Source organism: Plecotus auritus (genome assembly GCF_963455305.1).
Source record: "Plecotus auritus genome assembly, chromosome: 1".
Classification (NCBI taxonomy): Eukaryota; Metazoa; Chordata; class Mammalia; order Chiroptera; family Vespertilionidae; genus Plecotus; species Plecotus auritus.
This window is the reverse complement of record NC_137770.1, coordinates 95,194,104-95,221,346: the sequence shown is the minus strand read 5'-3', so window position 1 is coordinate 95,221,346 and position 27,243 is coordinate 95,194,104. Positions and strand designations below refer to the sequence as shown.

At 40.6% G+C, this 27,243-nt stretch overlaps 1 protein-coding gene across 1 annotated transcript in view; it reads left to right on the top strand.

Annotated features, from left to right (window-relative positions):
- The window catches only part of SNX6 (sorting nexin 6), a 65,979-nt gene that overhangs the window by 2,963 nt on the left and 35,773 nt on the right, over positions 1-27,243 (top strand). Inside the window, exons 3-6 of the mRNA XM_080682545.1 lie at positions 9,717-9,821; positions 15,168-15,278; positions 16,905-17,026; positions 19,352-19,475. Of these exons, the coding sequence (XP_080538671.1) occupies positions 9,717-9,821; positions 15,168-15,278; positions 16,905-17,026; positions 19,352-19,475 (462 nt within the window). The remainder of the gene's footprint in view (positions 1-9,716; positions 9,822-15,167; positions 15,279-16,904; positions 17,027-19,351; positions 19,476-27,243) is intronic.

The following is a 27,243-nucleotide window of genomic DNA, read 5'->3' as shown; positions in this document are numbered from 1 at the left end:
TGCCTGTGTGATGACATAATTCTCTTAGCACTTGATTTGAATTTAAATAATATGCTTATTGTTTCAAAATTACTTCAGGTGGAGTATCTGCACCTCTCCTGGACTCCTAGCTTTGTTCCTCCCTCTGTTTTTCTTCATAATGTCATCATTTTCCAATCATGCAGGCAAGAAATCTGAACCATATCCTCATCCCCATATCAGAACAGTCACTGAGGCGAGTTAATTTCACCTCTGAAATGTTGTGTATCCTATCTTCCAAATGTTATGTGTCCTATCTTTCATTTGCATGGCCCCAGTGAAGGTCTCTGCTATTTCTTGCCTGGATTGTGGCAGTACCTGTCATTGGTTTGTCTGCAGTCTTCCTACTTTTCAATCCAGCGTTCACATTACTTCTAGTTACCTAACTAAAATAATTAAATCACATAGCACCACTAGCCAAAAAACGTGGACCCAGTTCTTCTTGCAACAAGATCCAAACTCCTTAGGCTAGCATTAAACACCATTCATAACCCTTTAAGGCTGGCTTCATTTCTCCTTATGTCCCTCCAGATACACACACTCTAGGCATAGTCTCATCTACTTGTCACTGCCCAAGCATCTTTCTCTGTACTTTTTTGTTTTTAATATATTTTTATTGATTTTGGAGAGAAAGGGAGGGAGAGAGAGAAAGAAAAACATCACTGATGAGAGAGAATCATTGCTTGGCTGCCTCCTGCACGCTCCCTGCTGGGAACCAAGCCCGAAACCCGGGTATGTGCCCTTGATCGAAATCGAACCCAGGACCCTTCAATCCACAGGCTGACGCTCTATCCACTGAACCAAAACAGCTAGGTGTGCACTTTCTTGTTTTTGTCTACATTTTTATTTTAATTTTTATTTATTGATTTTATTTTTATTTTTTTCCTGGTTTTAGAGAGAGGAAAGAAGAGGGAGAGAAACATTGATTTTTGTTGTTCCACTTATTTATGCATTCATTGGTTGATTCTTATATGTGCCCTGACCTGGGATCGAGCCCACACCCTGGCACGTCAGGATGGTCTTTGAACCAACTGAGCTAACCCACCAGGGCTGTCTACACTTTAATGCCTGCTTTATGCATGCTTTTCAGTGTTGTGGAGTGCTTTCTTTTTTTCCTTACCCCACCCCCTTTTTTTTTTTTCACTTGAAATTTGATTTATCTTTCAAGACTTGGTCCAGATATCTGCATTTTCTTTTGTACCTGCACTGCATTTAGCTTGAACACATTCCACGTTTATTGATAGTTATTTTAGGTAAAAATATGACATAGATTGTGTTGGCAGAGGATAAGAAGATGAATGTTGGCAGAGAAAAGGAGAAAGTTTTTGCCCTGAGACCATCAGTGTAATGAGGAACTTACGATAAAGTGCAAACTAGAAAGTGCTTAACTTTGTTGAAGGGGGAGTAGTGAGGATTGAATGATAACTACATACGATATAACATTTACTGCTTGCCAGAGACTTTGATATATTAATTCAGTTCTCATCCCTGTGAAGTAGCTGCTACTATTATTCCTATTTTAGAAAGTAAAACTGGGGTTCACAATTAGCTTGCCCAAGGTCACATAGCCAGTATGAGCTGGATTCAAACTCAGGCAGCCTAACTCTAAGTCCTGGGGTAACACTATGCCATCACCTAAAGAAGCTAATCCTTAAATGTTGATCAGGAATTTTGTGGGAAAACTTGCTAACATATGTAGATAATTTGGTCCCACCTGGAGCATTTGTTCTTACCGGAAGCAGGGTAGATATGGATATTACAGGTAGAGTATAAAGTACATAATGATAAAGGCTCCAAGCAATGGCAAGTCCTGAAGGATTTTAACCTGGGAAAGACCTATGCCCAGGTAAAATTAGCATTGTAAATACTCTGATATTGGCGGGGGGATGGATTGACTCCTTTCAGAAACCAGTCAATAGATCATTGCAGTAGTCCAAATGAGGTGGAACTAAGGCAATGGAAGAGAGGATGCAGGGGGATGGGGGGCACATAACAAAGAGATATTTAGGAGGTAGAATTGACAAGGCATCGTGACTAAATAAATACATGGGCTGGGCAGAGGAGAAGGAGAAAATGAATACATATAGAAGAACAGAGTTAGGAGGTAGATAATACATTTTGATTTCAGATATGTTAGCTTTCAAGTGCCTATGAGGCATCTAATCTCTTACCTGCTAAACAAGAATGTCAGGTCTGTATGGGTGAGGATTATCTTTTCATTGCTCTATTCCTAGCACTTAGGACAGTGGCTGGCACATTGAAGACACTAGGTTGTTTAATAAGTGAAAACATCCAGGTGGATATGTCTGGTTGGTAACTTGAAATTATGATTGGGAACTTAAAATAAGAGGTCTGAGTTGAAGATAATAATTTAGGAGTTATTAGTCAAGAATGGCTGGAAATATATGGAAAAGTCACAGGACTGAAGGGATTGATAAGATCAGATTGTACACAGTAAAAATGGTGGGAGAGTGCTTTATTACATAACTAGAGGCCCAGTGCACGAAATTTGTGCACGGGAAACGGGGAGGTCGTCCCTCAGCCCAGTCTGCACCCTCTCCAATCCGGGACCCCTCAGGGAATGTCCAACTGCCAGTTTAGGCCCGATCCCACTGGCTAACCACTCACCTGCCTGCCAGCCTGATCCCCCTAACTGCTCTCCCCTGCCAGCCTGATCCCCCTAACTGCTCTCGCCTACTGGCCTGATCCCCCTAACTGCTCTCCCCTACTGGCCTGATCTCCCTAACTGCTCTCCCCTACTGGCCTGATCTCCCTAACTGCTCTTCCCTGCTGGCCTGAGCCCCCTAACTACTCTCGCCTACTGGCCTGATCCCCCTAACTGCTCTCCCCTACTGGCCTGATCTCCCTAACTGCTCTTCCCTGCTGGCCTGATTGCCCCTAACCGCCTCTGCGTCGGCCCTGCCACCATGGCTTTGTCTGGAAGGTAGTCCAGAAGATGTCCAGTCTAATTAGCATATTACCCTTTTATTAGTGCAGATATTGTCTTCCTCACTACTACAAATTTCTTGAAGGCAAGGTTTTTTTGTTCACCTCATATCCTCCACCTAAGGCCTAAGACAGTGGTTTGCATGTAAGTGCTAAAAAAAAAGTTTATTGAATAAATGCATATTAGTATATTGTCTAAAGAGTAAAAGTTTATATGCGTACTACCTGTAATATAACTTTGACCTGGAAGAAACGCATAGCAAGGCACCATTATTACTACTCTAGTAATGTTTTATTGTTTCTGGTATGGTCTAGTTGCAAATACCAATTATGACTTTTCTTTAGCCACCTTCAGCACCTCAAAATGTAAAAAAAGTTGATGGTTGAATTGATCCTATATGTATTAATTTGCAAGTCAGTTATGGCAAAAGAGCAGTGGGAGTTGAGACCAGCAAGAACGACATTGGAGTGACCTATCATGGGACCCTAGTAATGTTTTGTTGTATCTGGTATGGTATATGAGAGGAAGTCTGGTTGCAAGTGCCAGTTTCCAGAAAATCCATGTGTATAAAAGGCTATGCTAAGTGTCCATCCGGGTAATGACGTCACGTAGCAACGCCCGGCTTCCTCTCCCTAGTGACTAGCCTCCTTGCAGTTTCTTCAGCCCAGGAACCCGACTTGCTTTATAGCCAGGTGGAAACATTTTACACTTTAACCAAATATCTGTCAAGCATTTTGATGTGCCTTATCTCATTTGATCCTCACAGAAGTCCTGGAGTAGGTAAATAAGAGACTCGGTGGAATCCTACTTTCTTTACATTAGCTGGAAAATTGAGATTTAGAAAGTTTAGAAACTTGACCCGACTGAGAAGAAGTAAGAAATGGTGGACCTTGAAAATGGTTTTCTCACTGCGCAGAATATGGTCAAACACTGCTGCAGTTAAATATTTTACCCTTTGTTCTTCCTGCATGATCTACAATAATAATTGGCTTCCTGTTGATATTTACTGCTGTGTTGCTGCCAATTACCTGAAAGAGAAGTTGGGGTGCTTCACTGGGTTGGAAAAAGTTTAGCTAAATCAGAAAGCAGGTCTAGTTAAGCAAGTTTGTTCTATATCTATAAAAGGCTAAGTTGACTCGTACATGCGTGATACATATAAAGCTCTCACTGGCGCCAATCGCACACGTGTGTTTCGATCTGTCATTGTCGATAGTGAATTTGGTTGACACTTCCATTATAGAAAAAGGGTGAATAGCGATATTAAAATATTTCTTCTAAGTAATTTCCTTTCAGTGTGCACAAATTCATGCACTGGGCCACTAGTGTATGTATAATCAACCATTGATTTGACTGCTGGGTATATAGGACTTTAAAAATCATAACTGGGCTAGGAGTTAAAATAGATTTTAAATTTGACTTGAATTATCTTAACAGAATTTACTTTTGTCTCTCTCTTGGATTTTTTTTTTTAATGTTTTTTATTGATTTCAGAGAGGAATGGAGAGGGAGAGAGAGATAGAAACATCAATGATGAGAGAATCATTGATCAGCTGCTTCCTGCGTGCCCCACACTGGGGACCAAGCCCACAAACCCGAGCATGTGCCCTGACCAGGAATAGAACCATGACCTCCAAGTTCACAGGTTGACATTCAACCACTGAACCACACCAGCCTGGCTCTCTTGGGACTTTTTTAATTGATTGTGCCATAATTACCTGAAAACAGTTTCTTCGCCCTGTTATGGTTACCACCTTTCTTTCTACTCTTTCTTTCCATTCAACAAATATTTGTTAAGAACTACCCCAAGATCTTTGTCCTCAAAGAACTGGCATTCTAGTCAGAGGAGACCATTAAAAAACAATAAATAAAATATAGTAGATGGTGAACAAGTGCTATGAAAAAAATGAAGTAGGGATAGGGATTGTTGGGGTGTGGGTGGAGCTGCATTTTTCATAGGGAGCCAGGCAAAGCCTTCATGATGTGATACTTCATAAAGACAAAGGAAATGAGTGCATAAGCCATGTAGATAGGTGTATGGGGTGGCACATGCCTGTATGTTCATGGAACAACAACAAGACCCTATGGCCAAGCTGCAGTGAGCCAGGGGAATGGTATGTTAATAAGGGACCATGTCAGATGCAGATTAATTGGGGCCTGGTGAGCCACTGTAAGGACTTTGGCTTTTCTCCAAGGGGACCTCTTGGGTTTTGAGCAGAAGAATGATTTCCAGTTTAATGGGATCATTCTGGTGGCTCTATAAGGAATAGATTGAATAAGGGAAAGTGCAGAAGCAAGAGACCAATTGAGAGACTATTATAATAAAATTTTTTCCTTCATTTCCTCCTCCTTCATCCAACCATCTCTATACATTTGCTTTTCTGGCAAAAGATAAACAACTAACATTTTAGGTTTTAAAGTAGATACTTTATTATAAATGAGCCAGTGTAGTAAACGAGTAGTGAATGTCTTCTTTACTAAATTTTTATATGTGGAGAATTAATTTGTCAACAATAGGGCAGTGTCTTTAAATTATTTTTCTAATGATACTGTATTGGTGTTGCTTAATCTATTTTTTCTTCTAGTCTTTTTCTTGACCATGACACAAATGTTTAACCTAGTTATTCTTTGGCAAAAGAAAGTACAATGTTTATTGGCCAGATAAGGATTAAACCAGTGAATGTAGTCTAATTAGCATTTCCTCAGATAACCTGTTGATGAATCACAAATTGTTTGCTTTGATTCTTTTCCCTAATAAACACACTCTAAAGTTATTGACTTTTCCTTAAACAAAGAAGAAAATCTGCCATACATTTTATGTAATTAACAAATTTACAACATGATATTTTATCAAATCTAGGGTACAATTGATTGGAAGATATATTTTCATTTATATACCACTAAGGAAAAAAATGCCACTTAAACTGTAATTTGTCATCAAATGCAAGGCATTCCTATTTCAGATATGTTAAAATGTAAAAAATATGCATCTAGAATTAAAGAAATAGCTAATGACTAGCTTTCAGTGAAATTTTTGTAGTAATGTGGGGGGATTACTTGAGGAAGGTGATTTTATTATATTGCCTAGTTTTATAATCCAGGATCATCTCCCCATCCCCAAATCCTTAATTTAATTTCACCTGCAAAAGTCCTTCTTTACCATATAAGGTAACATCCACATGTTCCAGGGATTTGTATGTAGATATTTTGAGGGGAGCCATTATTCAGCCTTTTAAACATTTTTAAAGTGACCTGGATGTGAGTAAATAAAAAAAAGGAAACAGGTTTCTTAAACTAAAATTATGGTAAGGGTTGGAGAAAAGGTAGAAAGGGCAATAAGAAGACCTAAATAAGACTGAATAGAAATAAGAAAACCAAAGAACAAAGTATTCTCTATGTTTCCAATATTGCAAAGGCAGTGAGATAATTGGAAAAAGAAAACTTCATAGTAATTCAAGGCAACTTTTAATTTCATTTGTCAGTCAATGGGCTACATGTAGCATTGGGAACAGTAACAATTTTAAAACATTATTAAATGGTTTTATGTATGTTTACAGCATAAACTTTTAAAAATATGATTACTAATTGAAATTTAACTTCCTATCTAATAAAAGAGTAATATGCAAATTGACCATACCTCCGCTGCACCCACAAGCCAATCAGGAGCGAATATGCAAATAAACCCAACCAAGATGGCTGCAGTCACAGAGAGCAGGAGGGAGGCTTGGGTTTCCCCGGCAATGGAGGAAGCCAAGCTTTCCGCTTGCCCTTGCCGGCCCAGGCCTCCACTCCAGGCTACAAAGTTTCAATTATAGAAGATAAAAAATCCCAACAAAAATGGCGGCAGCCATGGAGCTGGAGAGAGCAGGAGGCTAGGGTTGCCCCCGGTGATGGAGGAAGCCAAGCTTCTGTAGCCCTGGCCTGCCTTGGCCTCCACTCCAGGCTACAAAGTTTCAATTGTAGAAGATAAATAAATCCCAGATACCAGGGCCTCCTCTTGGGTCGCCGGGGGCCGTGGCTGGCCTGCAAACCACCACAGGCCCCTTGCCCAGGCTGCCCCATGCCCCAGTGGAACCCCCACCCTGATCCAGGACACCCTTCAGGGAAACCAGCTGGCCTCCACCCGTGCACCAGACCTCTATCCTATCTAATAAAAGAGTAATATGCAGGTTGACCATCATTCCAACACACAAGATGGCTGCCCCCATGTGGTCAAAGATCCTGCCCCCATGTGGACACAAGATGGCCACCACAAGATGGCCAGCAGGGGAGGGCAGTTGGGAGGGACCAGGCCTGAAAAGAGGGCAGTTGGGGACGATCAAGCCTGCAGGGGAGGGCAGTTGGGGGGGACCCAGGCCTGCAGGGGAGAGCAGTTGGGGGGTACCAGGCCTGCAGGGGAGGGCAGTTAGGGGCAAACAAGCTGGCAGGGGAGCAGTTAGGCATCAATCAGGCTGGCAGGGGAGTGGTTAGGGGGTGATCAGGCTGGCAGGCAGAAGCGGTTAGGGGCAATCAGGAAGGCAGGCAGGCAAGCAGCTGGGAGCCAGCAGTCCTAGATTGTGAGAGGGATCCCAGATTGGAGAGGGTGCAGGCTGGGCTGAGGGAGACCCCCCCCCCCTGCACAAATTTCATGCACTGAGCCTCTAGTCAATGGTAAGAGAGAATCATTGCTTGGCTGCCTCCTTTATGCCTGCAGCCTCAGCATATGCCTTGACTGGGAACCAAACTGTGACCTCCTGGTTCATAGGTTGACACTCAACTGCTGAGCCATGCCAGCTAGGCTATTTTTAAAAATATGTCTACTCAGTCTAGAACCAATAGTGCAAAAATGAAATAGTAATGTTACTTTTTTCATTACTAATAAAGTTAACCCTATTTAATGAAAAACTTAACAAAATTTATCTTTTAATGAATTACAGAATTTCTGTTTAAAAGGGATTTTTTGCCTATTTATAAAAGTAATACATGCATACTTTGGAAAATTGGGAGAATAAAAGAATATATACTAGTAAAGAAAATCCACTGCTGCCCTAACCGGTTTGGCTCAGTGGATAGAGCGTCGGCCTGCGGAGTGATGGGTCCCAGGTTCAATTCCGGTCAAGGGCATGTAACTTGGTTGCAGGCACATCCCCAGTAAGGGGTGTGCAGGAAGCAGCTATTGATGTTTCTCTCTCATCGATGTTTCTAACTCTCTATCCCTCTCCCTTCTTCTCTGTAAAAATCAATAAAATATATTTTTTTAAAAATCCACTGCTATTCACATTTTGTTGTATTTCTTATAAGCCATTTATGTATACACTAGAGGCCCAGTGCATGAAAATTCATGCACTTGGAGGGGTCCCTCAGGCCCGGGGCAGAGGGGGTGAGGGGAGAGCAGGCCTAAGCCACAGTCTGGCCCCCCTCTGTGGGAGGTGACTGGGCGGGCCTATCAGGGGATGGTGCTGGCCAGCGTGCGGCCAGCCCTGCCCCCCCCCCCAGTCGCCCCTCCACTGCAGCTGGTCACCTCCACCCCCGATCACCGTCCCCTCCCTATGCACACTGGCACACACATTGGCTGGCATGGTGCTGCCTGCTCGCTGACCCTGCCCCCTGTTCAGTCATTGTTAAGTTGATTTGCATATTACGCTTTTATTATATAGGATTTTTTTAAATATAATTGTAATCCTAAAGTACAAACAATTTTGTTTACAGCATTTTTCCATTTACATTATAAATGAAATTTGCAATGCTAATGACTGAGATTGGCAAAGTAGGTTCTAGGTTTTACAACTAGAGTATTTGAAGTAGGCTAGTTAATTAGACTTTAAATATTTCATATCTTTGCATCTGGCTGAGATTTATTTTCTTTTTTAGTGTATTTGATTCTTTTATAAGTCTCCAAACTTCCCAACCATGTTAGAATGCTTATTTGTTTAAAGTGGAAGAAAAATTAATGAAACTTAAGAATTGTTAGTGGAGCCCTGGCCAGGTGGCTCAGACAGTTGGAATGTCGTCCCATACACTAAAAAAAAAAGGTTGCAGGTTTGATTTCCGACCAAGGCACATACCTAGGTTTCAGGTTCCATCCCGGGTTGGGATGTGTACAGGAGGCAGCCAATCAATGTTTCTCCCTTCCTGTTTCTAAGAATCGATTTAAAAACACACACATACATACATGTCATCGGATGAGGATTTAAAAAAAATGAATAGACAAGTAAATAGAGAACATATCCAATTCTAATGTATTAAAGCTTGCAGAGTAAGATGTGAAATTATATCACAGAAGTTACTGAGTGGTGTATGTTAGCATTTTTTAGCACTTTTCATATATGTAATATATTTAACTATACTTAATAGTCTCATTGTGTATTCCTGAATTAAAATAAGTAATAGAGTTAAAATTACTGGCCATTATTTTTATTATTTTTCTTGTTCTTAAAAGAGGGTACATTCCTTAATTTTAAAACATTTGAAATTTAATGAAACATCTTGGAAGACAGTTTACTTTTGGGGTGAAATTAAAGAATCAATTATAGTTAATACATTAACTCATACAGAGCATAGTTGAATGGTATAGATGAAAATTAGTTAGGATAATAGCATACCCAAAGTAACTGCCCAAAAATATGTATGTAGATTAAATGAAATTGAGTATTTTTTAGATATAAAAGTCTTTTGTTACTTTAGTTTTGTTTTTGCATTATCTAATTAATCTGGAAGAAGAATGAAATATAAAAGCCCACAGAATTTTTATTAAGGTATTATTTTATTTTTCTAGCTTAAAGCAATAAATGTAGATCTTCAAAGTGATGCTGCTCTGCAAGTGGACATTTCTGATGCTCTTAGTGAAAGAGATAAAGTAAAATTCACTGTTCACACAAAGGTAAATGTGATTTTATGCTTGTATTATTTTAGGTATTTATTGTGCTAATATGAGATATGTAATAATATATTGACTAGAACTTTGCTTTTGAACATAGAACTAAACTGTGTGTGTGTGTGTGTGTGTGTGTGTGTGTGTGTGTGTGTGTGTGTGTGTTTTCGTTTATAATTCACTGGTGCTATTTTATCAAAAATGTTGTAGGGAAAATTTTTTTTTTAATTCTTTTTTGTTGAAAGTATTACATATGTCTCCTTTTTCCCCCCATTGACCTCTCCCACCCCCCAGCACATGCCCTCACCCACTACTGTCTGTATCCCTTGGCTGTGCTTATATGCATGCATACAAGTCCTTTGGTTGATCTCTTACCCCACCCCCACCCCCACCCCTGCCTTCCCCCTGAGCTTTGACAGTCTGTTCGATGCTTCTATGTCTCTGTATCTGTTTTTTTAATATATATGTATTTTTTAATATATTTTATTGAATTTTTACAGAGAGGAAGGGAAAGGGATAGAGAGCCAGAAACATCGATGAGAGAGAAACATCGACCAGCTGCCTCCTGCACACGCCCTACTGGGGATGTGGCCACAACCAGGGTACATGCCCTTGACCGGAATCGAACCCGGGACCCTTCAGTCCACAGGCCGATGCTCTATCCACTGAGCCAAACCAGTTAGGGCTCTATTTTTTTTTAATATATTTTTAATGATTTCAGAGAGGAAGAGAGAGAGAAACATCATTGATGACAGAGAATCATTGATCGGCTGCCTCCTGCACACCTCACACTGAGAATCAAGCCTGCAACCTGGGCATGTGCCCCTGACTGGAATTGAACTGGGGACCTTTCAGTCCACAGGCCGACGCCAAACCAACTAGGGCTCTGTATCTATTTTCGTTTATCAGTTTATGTTGTTCATTATATTCCACAAATGAGTGAGATCATGTGATATTTATCTTTCTCCGACTGGCTTATTTCGCTTAGCACAGTGGTCAGCAAAGTGCGGCTTGCGAGCCACATGCGGCTCGCGAGCCACATGCGGCTCGCGAGCCGCGGTTTGCCGCTCTGTTGACTAATGAGTTTGCCGACCTCTGGCTTAGCATAATGCTCTCTAGGTTCATCCTAGAGTTGCAAATGGTAAGAGTTCTTTCTTTTTTACAGCAGCATAGTATTCCATTGTGTAGATGTACCACAGTTTTCTAATCCACTCAGCTGCTGATGGGCACTTAGGCTGTTTCCGAATCTTAGCTATTGTAAATTGTGCTGCTATGAACATAGGGGTGCATATATTCTTTCTGATTGGTGTTTCTAAGTTCTTAGGATATATTCGTAGAAGTGGGATCACTGGGTCAAATGGGAGTTCCATTAATTTTTTTGCGGAAACTCCATACTGTTTTCCATAGTGGCTGCACTAGTCTGCATTCTCACCAGCAGTGTACCAGGGTTCCTTTTTCTCTATATCCTCGCCAGCACTTGTTGTTTGTTGATTTGTTGATGATAGCCATTCTGACAGGTGTGAGATGGTACCTCATCATCGTTTTGAATTGCATCTCTTGGATGATTAGTGACTTTGAGCATTCTTTCCTATGTCTCTTGGCCTTCTGTATGACCACTTTGAAAAAGTGTCTATTTTGGTCCTTTGCCCATTTTTTGATTGTATTGTTTGTCTTCCTTTTGTTAAGTTGTATGAGTTCCCTATATATTTTGGAGATTAACACCTTATCCCAGTGGTCAGCAAACTCATTAGTCAACAGAGTGGCAAACCGTGGCTCGTGAGCCGCATGTGGCTCGCAAGCCACAGTTTGCCAACCACTGCCTTATCCAATATAACATTGGCAAATATGTTCTCCCATGCAGTGGGCTCTCTTATTGTTTTGTTGAGGGTTTCTTTTGCAGTGCAGAAGCTTTTTATTTTCCTATACTCACATTTGTTTGTTTTCTCTTAGTTTCCATCGTCTTAGGAGATGTGTCAGTAAAGATATTGCTACAATATATGTCTGATATTTTGCTGCCTATGGATTCTTCTAAGATTTTTATGATTTCCTGTCTTACATTTAAGTCTTATCCATTTTGAGTTTATTTTTGTGTATGGTATAAGTTGGTGGTCTAGTTTCAAATTTTTGCATGTATCTGTCCAATTTTCCCAACACCATTTTTTGAAGAGACTCTCTTGACTCCATTATATGCTATTGCCTCCTTTGTCAAATTTTAATGGAGCATAATGGCTTGGGTCGATTTCTGGGTTCTCTGTTCTGTTTCATTGGTCTATATGTCTGTTCTTGTGCCAGTACCAGGCAGTTTTGAGGACAGTGGCTTTGTAACATAGCTTGAAATCTGGTATTGTGATCCTCCAACTTTATTCTTCTTTCTTGGGATTGCTGCAGCTATTCAGGGTCTTTTTTATTCCATATAAATTTTTGCAGAGTTTTTTCTACCTCTGTAAAATATGCTGTTGGTATTTTAATGGGAATTGCATTGAATCTATAGATTGCTTTGGGTAGTATGGACATTTTAAAGATGTTGATTCAATCAATCCACGAACACAGTATATTGTTCCACTTGTTTATATCTTGCTCCATCTTTTTTCAGTGTCCTGTAGTTTTCGGAGTACAGGTCTTTCACCTCCTTAGTTAAGTTTATTCCTAGGTATCTTAATTTTTTTGTTGCAATGGTAAATGGAATTATTTTTTTAGGAAATATATTTTTTAAAGATTAACATTAAGAATGAGTCATAAAAAGAATGAAATCTTAACCATTTGCGATAGCATGGATGGGCCTAGGGTATTGTGCTAAATGAAATAAGTCAGAGAAATAAGTCACATATGATTTCACTTATATGTGAAATCTAAAGAAAAAAATAAATAAAAATTGAAAGAGACTCATAAACACAGAGAACAAACTGAAGGTTGCCAGAGGGAATGAGTGTTGAGGGACTCTGTGAAAAGGTGAAGGGATTAAGTACAAATTGGTAGTTACAAAATAGTCATGGAGATGTAAAAGTACAGCATAGGGAAACTATAATAATAAAAGCATAATATGCTAATTAGACCAGACAGCCTAACAACCTTCCGGATGAAGCCGGGGCTGCAAGGGCCGAGACAAGCCGCCGCAGCTGCGAGGGCCGAACCCCTTGCACAAATTTCATGCATTGGGCCTCTAGTATAGTCAATAATATTGTAATAAATGTGTATGGTGCCAAGTGGGCACTAAAAATATTAGGGGGAACACTTTGTAAAGTATATATGATTGTTTAAGCATTACGCTATACACCTGAGACTAATATAAAATAATAACGAATATAAACAGTAATTGAAAAATTAAATTAGAAGTTCTTTTTTTTTTTTCTTTAAAGGAGGCACAGAGTGCAATTCTGCTATATGCTAGGAATATTTAGTGCATAGCACTAACAAAATCCACTATATGAATTGCATGAGTAGTCAAAACCAAGTGACTCACAGTAATAAGCAGACTCACACACTATAAAAACAATGACTTTTTTCTCCCTAAAGGGACTACAACATTTCTAAGATTTTAACTGGGTTGCAATCTTGCATGATATTTGATACACTTAAGAATTTGCTGAGGAGTTTGCCTCTTAGGGTTTCTCAACATTATGTATATAAATCATGTTTGTGGAAGGAACTAAAACATACATGTCTATATCTAATTAGAAATCTTTTACACAATTTTTTAATCATGTTTTTATTTTATTTTTCAAAAATATTTTTATTGATTTCAGAGAGGAAGGGAGAGGGAGAGAGAGATAAGGAAACATCAGTGATGAGAGAGAATCATTGATCAGCTGCCTCCTGGAGACCGAGCCCACAACCCAGGCATGTGCCCTGATGGGGAATCAAACCATAACCTGGTTCATAGGTCGACGCTCAACCACTGAGTAACACTGGCCAGGTGAGTTTTACACAGACTGTGAAAGGTGACTTACACCCTAGCCTGGTGGCCAGTTAGTTGGAGCATAGTTCCATATACACCAAAAGGTTTCAGGTTTGATCCACAGTCAGGTTTGATCCCCAATCGGGAGGCAACAGATTGATGCTTCTTCCTCGGGTGTCTCCTTCCCCCCACCCCCATACCCTCTATTTCTTCCTTTGAAAAAAAAATCAATAAAAACATATCCTCGGGTGTGGAATTAAAAGTGACTTACAACATGAGTAGTTGAAAAAAACAAAATAATGGCATTTGCATAGAGATGGAGCTTGGAGAAAAATTCCGAGTGTTTGAGTATATAGACACAGCGCACACATATTATGCTAATAGAAGAACTTTCTTCCATAAGCAAACACCTCTCAATTGTCATTGACATGTAGTAGAGTCTGTGTTGGTTAAGGGGTCAACATGATGTTTCCCGCATTAGTCTGTACTTCCTGTGAAAAGGTGTGTTCTTCTGAATGTGGTTTATTCACTTCACTCCTTTGGCAACCTATTGTGAAGAGAGAGAAGATATGTAAAGATATTACTATAGATGATGACTCATCAAATTAGGGTCCTCAGGCCAAATCTAGCTTAGCTTCTGTTTTTGTAAATAAAGTTTTATTGGAATACACATACACACAAAAAAGAATGAATCATAGAACCTAGACATAATGCAAATTTAATTTTCTCTAGACTTTTATTAATATACTAGAGGCCCAGTGCACGAAATTCATGCATGGGGGGAGAAGCCCTCAGCCCGGCCTGCATCCTCTTGCAATCTGGGACCACTGGCTCCTAACGGCTCGCCTGCCTGCCTGATCGCCCCTAACTGCTGGCCTGCCTGCCTGATCGCCCCTAACCACTCGTCTTGCCTGCCTGATCGCCCCTAACCACTTGTCTTGCCTGCCTGATCACCTTTAACCACTCGCCTGTCTGCCTGATTGCCCCTAACCACCTCTGCCTGTCTGCCTGATTGCCCCTAACCACCTCTGCCTGCCTGCCTAATTGCCCCTAAGCACCTCTGCCTGCCTCATCACTCCTAACCACTCGCCTGCCTGCCTGATCACTCCTAACGGCTTGCTGCGGGGTGGGGCCAGCCAGGGCAAGGGGCCGTGGTCATTCTGGTCTCTGGTCATTCTGGTTGTTCCGCTCTTTCAGTTGCTGGGCTTTTATTATATAGAATTTTGTCAGTGTTTTTAATTTTGTTGTGTTCCTTTAGTTAATCAAATTGCTGTCTTATAAATTATTTTTACATTTCAGCTTTCAGGCACATTTTCAGATTGTAGATCTATTTTCTTTTGTTTGCATAGTTGAGTTTGATATATAGTAATAGAATAACTTTTTAAGTAAAGGTGAAATGTTTATTTAAAGCTTTTTAGTGTAATTTTAATTTTTATTCAAGAGAATTTCTGTCTTTGCAGAGTTCATTGCCAAATTTTAAACAAAATGAGTTTTCTGTCGTTCGACAACATGAGGAATTTATCTGGCTTCATGATTCCTTTGTTGAAAATGAAGACTATGCAGGTTACATTGTAAGTGTTGAGGTTCCATTTTAATCTTATTTTTAGGAGTGTTTTAGATACTTTGTGTTGAAATCTTATTTAGCATTTTTAATGTAATGTAATGTAATTTTCAAAAATTGCCAGTTACAAAACATAATTGGTTACCACCTTTAATTCTGAATTGTCTTGTTTAGGAGTGAGGGAGTGTGGATATGTTATGCTACCTCATTTAAACTTAAATTCTTACTGTATATTGGAATTGTAACAGACTTGTCCTAGGGATTCATTAAGGGGGTGTTACAAACCATACTAGTTTTGAACCCTTAGGTAGGTAGATTAAATTTTGAGTTGGAGGCTGTTTAAGAGGTTATCTAATTTAAATATGTACCATATGTTGTGCCTTAGCTGTTAACCACACTCAAATGCCATTGAAATCATCCTGACCTGATTCCATCTTCATTCTCATGACCGCTTCTTAGTCATTTGCTTCTCTTTCTACAATTGACAGTGCATTCTTTTGGGTATTGTTGTTGTTGTTGTTTACAATTACCAGTTTATAGAAAGTATACAACTCAGGAACAACCAAATGGAAGACATCTAGAGGACAAGGTATAGGGATGTGGGGTGGGCACAGAGCTTTCAGGCCTTCTCCAGGTACCCCTCCTTCCCCCTTCCCAGCATGTCAATTATGTTCACCAACCTGGAAGCTCCTCTTTCTCTTCCTGTCCTATTTCCACCTTTTTCTTCTCTCATTTTCTTGTCTGATGGCATTTTCTTACTACTGTCTCCTTCTAGAAGCTAAACACTCCTCAAAGATCAAGACTGGACATATTTTCCTATGTCCATTGCTCAGCATCATGCCTGGCATGTAGTAGATGCCATGTGCAAGCATGAACAAACATGTGCTTGACTATACTTGATGCTTCTTTCCCTATTGTTTTCCTTGATATAATCATTTTCTAGCAGTCATTTTTATTTTTTTTTTTTTTATTTTTCTTCCTCGTATCTTACCTGCTCTCTTTAATTTCCATCATTTCCCCTTAACAGTTCTTGTAGGCCCTTCCTCCTTTTTTCTTATATCCTTTCTTGAATGATATTTCTCTTCCAGTTAAGGTAAGTGCTTATTTATCACCTTACTGTGAGTGAATAGAATGAGATTAGTGTGTCTTGTTCTCTTCCTGTTTTTAAGCCAGTGTTTTCTGCTTCTAGTACACTGCTCCAATCCAGGAACCCACTTTAGCATCCCTTGCTTGACCTTACTGTTAGCATTCATTAATTTTTAAAAACACAGAATAGGGTAAAGGTACTTTGAATTCATTAATTTAAAAAATGTATTTGTATTTAATTATACCATTTACATACTTTTGAAAATGATATGCATATTTGCTATATATATTTACTTAGTGTGTAATCAGAGCTTAATGTACCTATACAAACTACTGTTCTAATACTAGAAAATAAATGCCCTGCTATATTTCTTTCTTGGTATAAATGGTTTCAAGGATTTGAATTTCTAGACCTAATAAAATTCTCTAACCTGACTTGGGATGTTACTGGTGCCCTCTTCTCATTCACAAAGTCTTTTATGGTAGCTATAGTACAACTGCTGCAAGAAATAAAATAGTCGTTAAAGTTAGTGATTTGGTTCTATTACAGATCCCACCAGCACCACCAAGACCTGATTTTGATGCTTCAAGGGAAAAACTACAGAAGCTTGGAGAAGGAGAAGGGTCCATGACGAAGGAGGAATTCACAAAGATGAAACAGGAACTGGAAGCGTATGTGATTTTTGTTGCTTTTGTTAATTGTGCTTGTTTTAATGCCCCTTTTAACTTTATTTATTTATTTTTGTGTGTGTGTGCTCTCCAATATCCCATCCTTTTAATCATTTCACCACAGTGACCCTTTCTGGAAGATGCAAGCTTAAGTCACACAACCAGTGTTAACAGTCATGATCAGAGCCTACAGGAAAATTATAGAATAATTGTCTACATTGTAAAATTCTTTAAATTAATGGTTCAAATAGAACTGAAAATTAATAATGGAGGGTTCAAAAGTTTATGAAAAATAATGACTTTTTAAAGCAGAATAAACTTATTTTTTATTTATAAGGTCTTAGTCATTAGCAACCTGGTGATATTTTTTTTAATATATTTTTATTGATTTCAGAGAGGAAGGGAGAGAGAGATAGAAACATCAGTGATAAGAGAGAATCATTGATCGGCTGCCTCCTGCACACCCCCTACCGGGCATGTGCCCTTAACCAGACTTGAACCGGGAACCCTTCAGTCTGCAGGCCAGCGCTCTATCCACTGAGCCAAATCAGCTAGGGTAACCTGGTGATCTTTTTTCGATATGTGCATACTACCAAAATTTCTGTTTCTCATAGAAGTATGCACTGAGCAATTCTGCATATATCCTGTTCTTTTTAAGTGTGTGTGCATGTGAGAGACAGAGATTTTTCCCCTCTTCTCTGCCTATTTTTCCCTCAGTCTCTGGCTGAAGAGACTAAAATAGGAAAGTAACAAAAGCGCAGTTTAATAATGTTTTTCATTATATGATAATTAGTTCCATATATACTAGAAATGTATTAAATCTTTGAAAATTTGAGATATTTCCTTTTTAAAAAAATTTTTATTGATTTCAGAGAGGAAAGGGGGAGAGAGAGAGAGAGAAACATCAATGATGAGAGGGAATCATTGATTGGCTGCCTCCTACATGCCCCACACACTATGGATTGAGCCCACAACCTTCACATGTGCCCAGGCTGGGAATCGAACGGTGACCTCCTGGTTCATAGGTCAACACTCAACCACTGAGCCACGCTGGCTGGGCTTTCCATTTCATTTTTAGCATATTTGTTGAAAACACAAAATACTTTCCTCTTTTATTAAATATTTGAAGTAATTTTGGATTTGCTGTATATTGTTTTTCTGTATTTTGAGAATTTTACAAGGAAATAATTTTCCTTGCATTGTCATCCCCCTCATCGTTCTTTTTCTGGTTATTTCTCCCCTTCATGCTTTTCCTTTCTCCTCTTCCACTTAGATTCAGTTATAAGCATATATTCACATTGCTGCTAGAGTCCTTTTCAGAATACTAAATTCTTGACAAGATGAATTGCAAAGTAGCTCTTCTTTGTCAAACTGTACGGTGACAGATATTTTAAGAATTCTGTCAATGCTGGGTGCAAGCAATAGTCTAATACAAGTTACATAGTTTTAGTTTATAAGACTGAAAACTGGAAATTAGCAGAGCACATTAATATTGAAGAATCTGTGGTTTTCCAGTGGCCCTGATCATGATTCTTTTGTGGTCTGGTTAGGGGTTGGATAACAGAGAACCTTGGGTTTATTCTACTGCTACCTCCATCCTCTGCATCCTTCTTTTTTGTCTTCACTGAATGACTACCCTCACAGAGATCAAACTTCTCCCAACATTGGTCCTGCTGGTTTGCTGGTATGTAAAACTTATCCTCCTTGCACGTAGTTGAAGCAAGAATATTGGGCCTTTTCCTTAAGTGGTTTTTTTTTTCTTCAAACTGACATGTATATACTTTATGATCGCTGTGATTCACTGATATTAAAATATTTTAAACACAGTTCTTCGATGTAATGGTAAAAAGTCTCTCTATGGTGTGTTTCTTTCTTGTGTTTCTGGGTAATTAGGAGAAAATATGTATTAATGTTGAAAATATGCTTACTTAGATTTGGGTTTTGATATTTTTTTGTATGAAATTGTTTAAAAGTAGTAATTAAATCTAGAAATTGAATCAGTAAAATTGTATCCAATAATGTGTAATATACTTTCTCTGAAGCTGAAAACAAATACCCCTATAGTTACCTTTAAAATCAACTTGCATAGGAAGAAAGGTTCATAAAACCAAAAATACTAACATTTAACTATAATAAATACTACTAACTAGCATGAAGTCTTTTCAGAGCTGGGTTTTATATATTAACAGTTCAACTAAAACCTTTGTTTACTTGGATTATATCTCTAATTTTGCATTTAGAATAATTTAAAGATTATTTGCTGAAAATATGCAGATGATTTTCTAAATGATGCAGTGTTTTACCTTTAATTTTGTGTATTGTTTCTAGTGAATACTTGGCAATATTCAAGAAGACTGTTGCAATGCATGAAGTATTCCTGTGTCGTGTGGCAGCACATCCTATTTTGAGAAAAGATTTAAATTTCCATGTCTTCTTGGAATATAATCAAGATGTGAGTATTGATTTGATTAAAGTAATGATCAAGGCTTATTTTTAAAAGAGTCATTGGAAAAAGTAGGGAGTAGTTTTAAAAGGCTTATGGTCTTCTTTTATAATGTTATTATTTTTCAAGAAAGGCAGTTTAAAGTGACACTTTTTCAATGGCAGGGCAGTATTTCAATAGAACTTGAGTAGATTAATTGAAGAAATGACAGTATATCATGTCACTACATGGGACATTGATTTTCATCCTTAATTGTGAACTTCTTAAGAAATAAGGTTAGCCTGGCCAGTGTTGCTCGAGTGGTTGAGTGTCAACCCATAAACCAGGCAGTCACAGTTCGATTCCCGGTCAGGGCACATGCCTGAGTTGCTGCCTCGATCTCCAGTAGAGGGCATATAGGAAGCAGCCGATAAATGATTCTCTCTCATCATTGTTTCTATCTCCCTTTCCCTTCCTCTCTGAAATCATTAAAAGTATTTTTTTTTAAAAGAAAAATAAGGTTATAAAATTGATTAATGTTTCTTAAATTTGAGTTTGGAATCTTCTGAAACCTTATGGAGAATTCAGAAAGGTGCTTGAGCTTAAAGAATTCTAGTTTACCTTTGTTTTAATTATGGACTCTTAATCTGTTTAACTGACCTTCGTGCTGATCACACTTAATTTTTCTCCTTCCCTCCCTGCCTAAAAACTCTATTTTAGAGAAGGAAAAAACAAAAACTATTTTAGTGCAGAAAGAGAGATTGAAGCAATTGAGCTTTAAAGATTTCTTCATTCATTGTGCTGGCAAAAAAAATTGCATGTGTACTTTCACAAGCATAAATGTGATATGTGGTACTGTCATATGGTCTTTTATAAATAGAAATTGCAAAGAATGCTAGCTATATCATCCTATATAATAAAGAGGTAATATGCAAATTAACCCTCACGCCCTCACAAGATGGCTGCCTACGACCAGGCCAGCAGGGGGGTTAGTGAGGGACTGAACAAGCAGGCTGCGTGGGGCGACCAAGCCGGCAGGAGGGTTAGTGAGGGACGACCAAACAACTGAACAGCAGGCTGCGTGGGACGACCAGGCCGGCAGGGGGGCCGTGAGGGGCAACCAGGTCGGCAGGGGGCAGGGGGGCAGTTGGGGGCAACCAGGCCAGCAGAGTGGGGCAGTTGGAGGTGACCAGGCCAGCCAGGGTGGGCGGGGGAGCAGTAAGGGGTGACCAGGCCGGCGGGGGTGGAGGGGCAGTTAGGAGTGACCAGGCCTGCAGCGAGGGGACAGTTAGGGGCGACCTGGCCGGCAGAAGGGGACAGTTAGGGGCGACCAGGCCAGCAGGGGGGGCAGTTAGGGGCGACCAGGCAGGCAGGCAGGTGACCAATTAGGAGCCAGCGGTCCAGGATTGTGAGCGGGATGTCCCCCAAGGGGTCCCAGATTGGAGAGGGTGCAGACTGGGCTGAGGGACCCCCCCACCCCCGTGCACGAATTTTGTGCACCAGGCCTCTAGTCCTGTATAATAAAAGGGTAATATGCAGATCGACCAAACGGCGAAACGACAAGTCGCTATGATGTGCACTGACCACCAGGGAGCAGATGCTCAACGCAGGAGCTGCCCCCTGGTGGTCAGTGTGCTCCCCTAAGGGGAGCGCAGCAGCCCACCTCCGTGGCAGCACTGAGTATGTCTGGTTGACAGCTGAGGCCAGGGAGTGGGCCTAAGCCATCAGTCAGACATCCGCCAAGGGCTCCCAGACTGCGAAAGGGTGCAGGCCAGGCTGAGGGACACCCCCCTCTCCCCACCTCCAGGTGCACGAATGTCATGCACTGAGCCTCTAGTGAATTATAAAAAGCTAAAAATGACTCATGAAGAGGGTTGCTAAAAACATGTGGAAAACACATATAGAATGCTGTCATCGCTTTTTTACCTTTATGAGTTTGTTTTTGCTGGTCCTTACTTATGGCCTGTACTAAAACCTTAGTAATAATTTGGTAGACTGCATAGGTGTAAAGTGAGGCATGGTAGTATCAGTTCAAGGCCACTTGAACAAGAGAAGCAGCAGCCTTATGTTCCAAGTACTCTGTGCCACAGCCTTAAAACTATCTGAAATTATATATCTGTACTTTTAAAATTTGTTTATATATTTATTATCTATCTCCCTCTACAAAAATGTAGGCTTTCTAAGAACAAGATTTTAATTTTTCACCACTGTATCCTCACTATTTTAGAATAGTGCCTGGCAATTAAGATGTAAATTAACATTTGTTAAAATAATTGGTGAAAGGTTATTAAGTGTTTAAATCATCTTAATAAGTAGAGTTTTCAGAACTCAGGATTTCATAAATTTTCTCCCACCAAGGTAGATTTATTTTTTACTATGCTATGACTATTTTGTAACTACAAATTTGCACTATTTAATCCTTTCTCCTTTTTCACCCATTCCTCCGACCCCCACACATGCCCCAGCTGGCAACTGTCAAAATTTTCTCTGTATCTATGAGTTTGTTTTTATTTTATTTACTAGAGGCCCGGTGCACAAAATTCATGCATGGGGGGGGGGGTGTCCCACAGCCCAGCCTGCACCCTCTCCAATCTGGGACCCCTTGAGGGATGTCCGACTGCCCATTTAGGCCCAAAATTGAAATCGGGCCTAAACGGGCGGTCGGACATCCCTCTCACAATCCAAGACTGCTGGCTCCCAACCGCTCACTTGCCTGCCTGATTGCCCCTAACTGCTTCTGCCTGCCAGCCTGATCACCCCCTAACCACTACCCTGCCAGCCTGATCGACACATAACTGCTCCCTGGCCGGCCCGATTGCCCCTAACTGTCCTCCCCTGCATACCTGGCCCCCCTCTGCCCTCCCCTGTTGGCCTGGTTGCCCCCAACTGCCCTCCTCTGCTGGCCTGGTCACCCTTAACTCCCCTCCCTGCAGGCCTGGTCCCCCCCAACTTCCCTCCCCTGCAAGCCTGGCCCCCACAACTGCCCTTCCCTGCTGGCCCAGTCACCCCTAACTGCCCTCCCTGCTTGCCTGATCGCCCACAACTGCCCTCCCCTGTAGGCATGGTCCCCCCCAACTGCCCTCCCTTGCAGGCCTGGTCCTTCCCAACTGCCCTCCCCTGCCAGCCATCTTGTGGCGGCCATCTTGTGTCCACCTGGGGGCAGCCATCTTTTTTTTTTTTTTTTTTAAATATATTTTATTGATTTTTTATAGAGAGGAAGGGAGAGGGAGAGTTAGAAACATCGATCAGCTGCCTCCCGCACACCCTCCACTGGGGATGTGCCCGCAACCAAGGCACATGCCCCTGACTGGAATCGAACCCGGGACCCTTCAGTCCGCAGGCCGACGCTCTATCCACTAAGCCAAACCGGTTAGGGCAGGGGGGGCAGCCATCTTTGACCACATGGGGGCGGCCATCTTGTGTGTTGGAGTGATGGTCAATTTGCATATTACTCATTAGATAGGATTCATTTATTTGGTTTTTTTAGATTCCACATATAAGTGAAATCATATGGCATTTGTCTTTCTCTGTTGACTATTTCACTCAGCACAATGCTCTCTATCTAAGTTCATCCATGTTGTTGCAGAGGGCAAGATTTCATTCTTTCTTATGGCTGAGTTATATTCCATTGTATATATGCACCATTTCTTTTGTTCGTCTTTTGATGGACACTTAGGTGGCTTCCATGTCTTGTCTATTATAAATAATGCTGAAATAAGCATACATGTATATATCTTCAATTTAGTGGTTTGGATTTCTTTGAATAAATACCCAGAAGTGGAATTGCTGGGTCCTTCTTTGTCTCTTTTTTTTAATATATATTTTATTGATTTTTTTTACAGAGAGGAAGGGAGAGGGACAGAGAGTCAGAAACATCGATGAGAGAGAAACATCGATCAGCTGCCTCCTGCACACCCCCCACTGGGGACGTGCCCGCAACCAAGGTACATGCCCTTGACCGGAATCGAACCTGGGGCCCCCCAGTCCGCAGGCCGACGCTCTATCCACTGAGCCAAACCGGTCAGGACCCTTCTTTGTCTCTTGTTACAGCCTTTGTTTCAAAATCTATTTTGTCGCCAAAACCGGTTTGGCTCAGTGGATAGAGCGTCAGCCTGCGGACTGAAGGGTCCCAGGTTCGATTCCGGTCAAGGGCATGTACCTTGGTTGCGGGCACGTCCCCAGTGGGGGGTGTGCAGGAGGCAGCTGATCGATGTTTCTCTCTCATCGATGTTTCTGACTCTCTGTCCCTCTCCCTTCCTCTCTGTAAAAAATCAATAAAATATATTTTTAAAAAAAAAATCTATTTTGTCTGGTATAAGTATTACTGCCTCAGCTCTTTTTTTTTTTTTTTTTTCATTTCCATTTTCATGAAATATCTTTTTCCATCCCTTTACTTTCAGTCTTTGTGTGTTTTTCAATCTGAAGTGAGTCTTGCAGACAGCACATGTAAGGGTCTTGTTTTATTATCCTTTCAACTACCCTATATCTTTTAATTGGAGCATTTACTCCATCTGCCTCTTTAAAGTAATGTTGATAGATATGTAGTTATTGCCGTTTTTATTATCATTATTATTATTATTATTATTGGTCCTCACTTGAGGATATTTTTTCCATTGGTTTTTTAGAAAAGGAGAGAGAGAGAGAGAGAGAGAGAGAGAGAGAGAGAGAGAGAGAGAAACATTGATGTGAGAGAGACACATCAATTGGTTGCCTCCCACATGTGCCCTGACTGGGCCAGGGATGGAAACCTGCAAGCCAGGTATGTCCTGTTAACCAGGAATTGAACCTGAAATCCTTCCATCTCAGGGCCAATGCTCATTGCTTCTCAGCCTTTTGGCTAAGATCAAGTGTAGTATCAGGGCCAATGCTCTAACCACTCAGAAAACCAACCAGGACTATTATTCATATTTTTTATCTTTTTTTTTCTTCTTGAAAAAGTCCCTTTAACATCCTATATAGTAATCCTATATAATAAAGGGCTAATATGCAAATCAAACAGCAGATCAACTGGTCGCTATGATGTGCACTGACCACCAGGAGGCAGACGCTCAACGCAGGAGCTGCACCCTGGTGGTCAGTGCGCTCCCACAGGGGGAATGCTGCTCAGCCAGAAGCTGGACTCATGGCTGGCGGGCACAATGGCAGTGGTGGGAGCCTCTCCCACCTCCACGGCAGAGCTAAGGCTGCCCAAGGGGAGCAGGCCTAAGCCATCAATCGGACATCCCCTGAGGGCTCCCAGACTGTGAGAGAGCGCAGGCCGTGCTGAGAGGACCCCACCCCAAGGGCACGAATTTCATGCACCGGGCCTCTAGTTTCTTAAAATACTGGTTTGGTGGTGATGAACTCCTTTAGCTTTTTCTTATCTGGGAAATGATATATATATATGTCATTGATGATTCTATCTCTCCCTCTCCCTTCCTCTCTGAAATCAATAAAAATATATTTTTAAAAAAAGAAACATCAATGATAAGAGAGAATCATTGATCTGCTGCCTCCTACATGCCTCCCACTGGGGATCAATTCTGCAACCTGGGCATGTACCCTGACCGGGAATCAAACTGTGACCTCCTGGTTCATAGGTGAATGTTCAACCACTGAGTCACACCAGCTGGGCTCAGTCTTGTTTCTAATGCTGTTTCTCAGATCTTTATTCAATTCAGTGGTGCTGGAAAAGAAATCGGTATGTGCTGTTTATTATCTATGTTTCAGAGGGTCATGGGTCTGATAAGTTGTTGAAGTAGAGCTAGGGTACCTTGAAGTCTAAAAAAGGTCACAGAGCATCTGTGAGGCCTAGAAAAGCTTTCATCATATAGTTGTATGAGAAATCGTAATTGCTGTGAGGAATGATTGCATTTGGTATTGCTTTACTTATGTGACTTTACCTTCTGTTTCTAGTAGATATAGTTTGAGTCTACTTAACAGTAGATTAAGTATTTAACCTATTTAACACCCAACCTCCATTAAATTCTTGCTAACTCATCAGTGATCACACCCAGGACCTTGCCTTCTGAGTTCTTAAACGCTAGTACTAGTATTGTGGGTTCCAAACATAGCCTTCTGTCCTGTAGCTCTCTTTTTCCCTATTCCCGTTATAGTTGTTCTTTGTTAATTCTCACCCAAGGATATTTTTCCATTGATTTTTTTTTTTTAAGAGAGTAGAAAGGAGGGAGAAACTGGGGGTGGGAGAGGAGACATCGATGTGAGAGAAGTCACATCGATTGGTTGCTTCCCACATGTGCCCCAACCAGGGCTGGGAATTGAACCTACAACCCAGGTTCATTCCCTTCACCAGGAATCAAACCCTCAACCCTTCAAGTTCACAGGCTGACACTCTGACCAACGAGCCACACTGGCCAGGGCAATATAGTTGTTCTTTGCCCTCTCCTGCATTTTGACTTTGTTAGCAGCCCTTTTGTCTTTACTTTTTCTCACCTAGCCTAGAGTGCCTGCTCCATTATTTATAAGGTTATGACTTTAGACAGTTCTTTCCCATTTTTCATGAAAGCTTATTTCAGTTCAAAGCAGTTCCTCTTGATCAGATGTTCACCTTGTTCATTGGGAATGGAAGCGAATCCGAAATCAAGTCCCTGACCTTCCTATATCTCCCACAATCCTCACCCACCCTGGCAGCCACACTCATTTATTAACTTCTTTTTTTTTTTACATCTTCCTCTCCAATCTGGATGCCTTTTATTTCTTTTACTTGCCTAACTACCCTGGCTAAACCCTACAGTACAATGTTAAATAGAAATGGCAAGAGTAGATACCCTCCCTCGTTTTGTCTCTGTCTTAGGAGGAAAGCATTCACCATTAAATAATGTTAGCTCTGGGTTTTTCATAAATGTCCTTTAGCAAGTTGAAGACGCTCCCTTCTTTTCCTAGTTTGTGAGTGTTTTTATCATAAAAAAAAAAAAAACATCTATTGAGATGCTCATGTGGTTTTTGTCCTTTAATTCTATTAATGTGGTTTATTACATTGTGCTTTTCTGTTTTGACTAAGATACCTTTCTAGCTATGCTGGATCCCATGTACTTCTGGATCTTTGGAATCTCTTCTAAGTTTCCTCTCTCTTTTTTTTTTTTTTTTTTTTTAAGTTTCCTCTTAACTCTGTGTGGCTACTTCCCAGTATCCTTCACAATCTTTTTTCTCCATATACCCATTCATTTAAATCTGATGCTTCCAAGTTTCCTCATTGAGTTCTCAAGTAGTCTATAAGTTCCTCTAGACTTCTGATTCCATAAATTATTCCTGAGTGATCTAATCTACTCCTATGGTTTCAGATTCTCTACTATGCTGTTAACTTATAAATCTGTATCACTCCTGAGTCCCAGTTATATTTATTAAAAGCTCCACTTAGATGTTCTCTTGGCATTTTACCCTTAGTTGAATTTTTCCTTAAACCTATGCCTCCTCTTATATTCTCTATTTCAAAGAAGGTACCTTGACTTCCCAGTTCCTTAAAACCTGAAACTTACACCCTGGTTGGTATAGCTCAGTTGGGAGTGCAGGAGGCAGCCAATCCATGTTTCTCTCTCTCTCTCTCTCTCTCTCTCTCTCTCGCTCTCTCGCTCTCTCGCTCTCTCGCTCTCGCTCTCTCGCTCTCTCCCTCCCTCTCTCCCTCCCCCCCTCCCTTCCCTTCTCTCTCTAAAAATCAATAAAAATTTTAAAAGAATTTTAAAAACCTGCAAATTATCCATGACTCCTCCTACTCCCTCTTTCTATTAGAAGTCACAAATCCCATCTGTTTTGCTCCTTTACTATATTAGGAATGTGTCCACTTCTTTCAACAACCTCATCT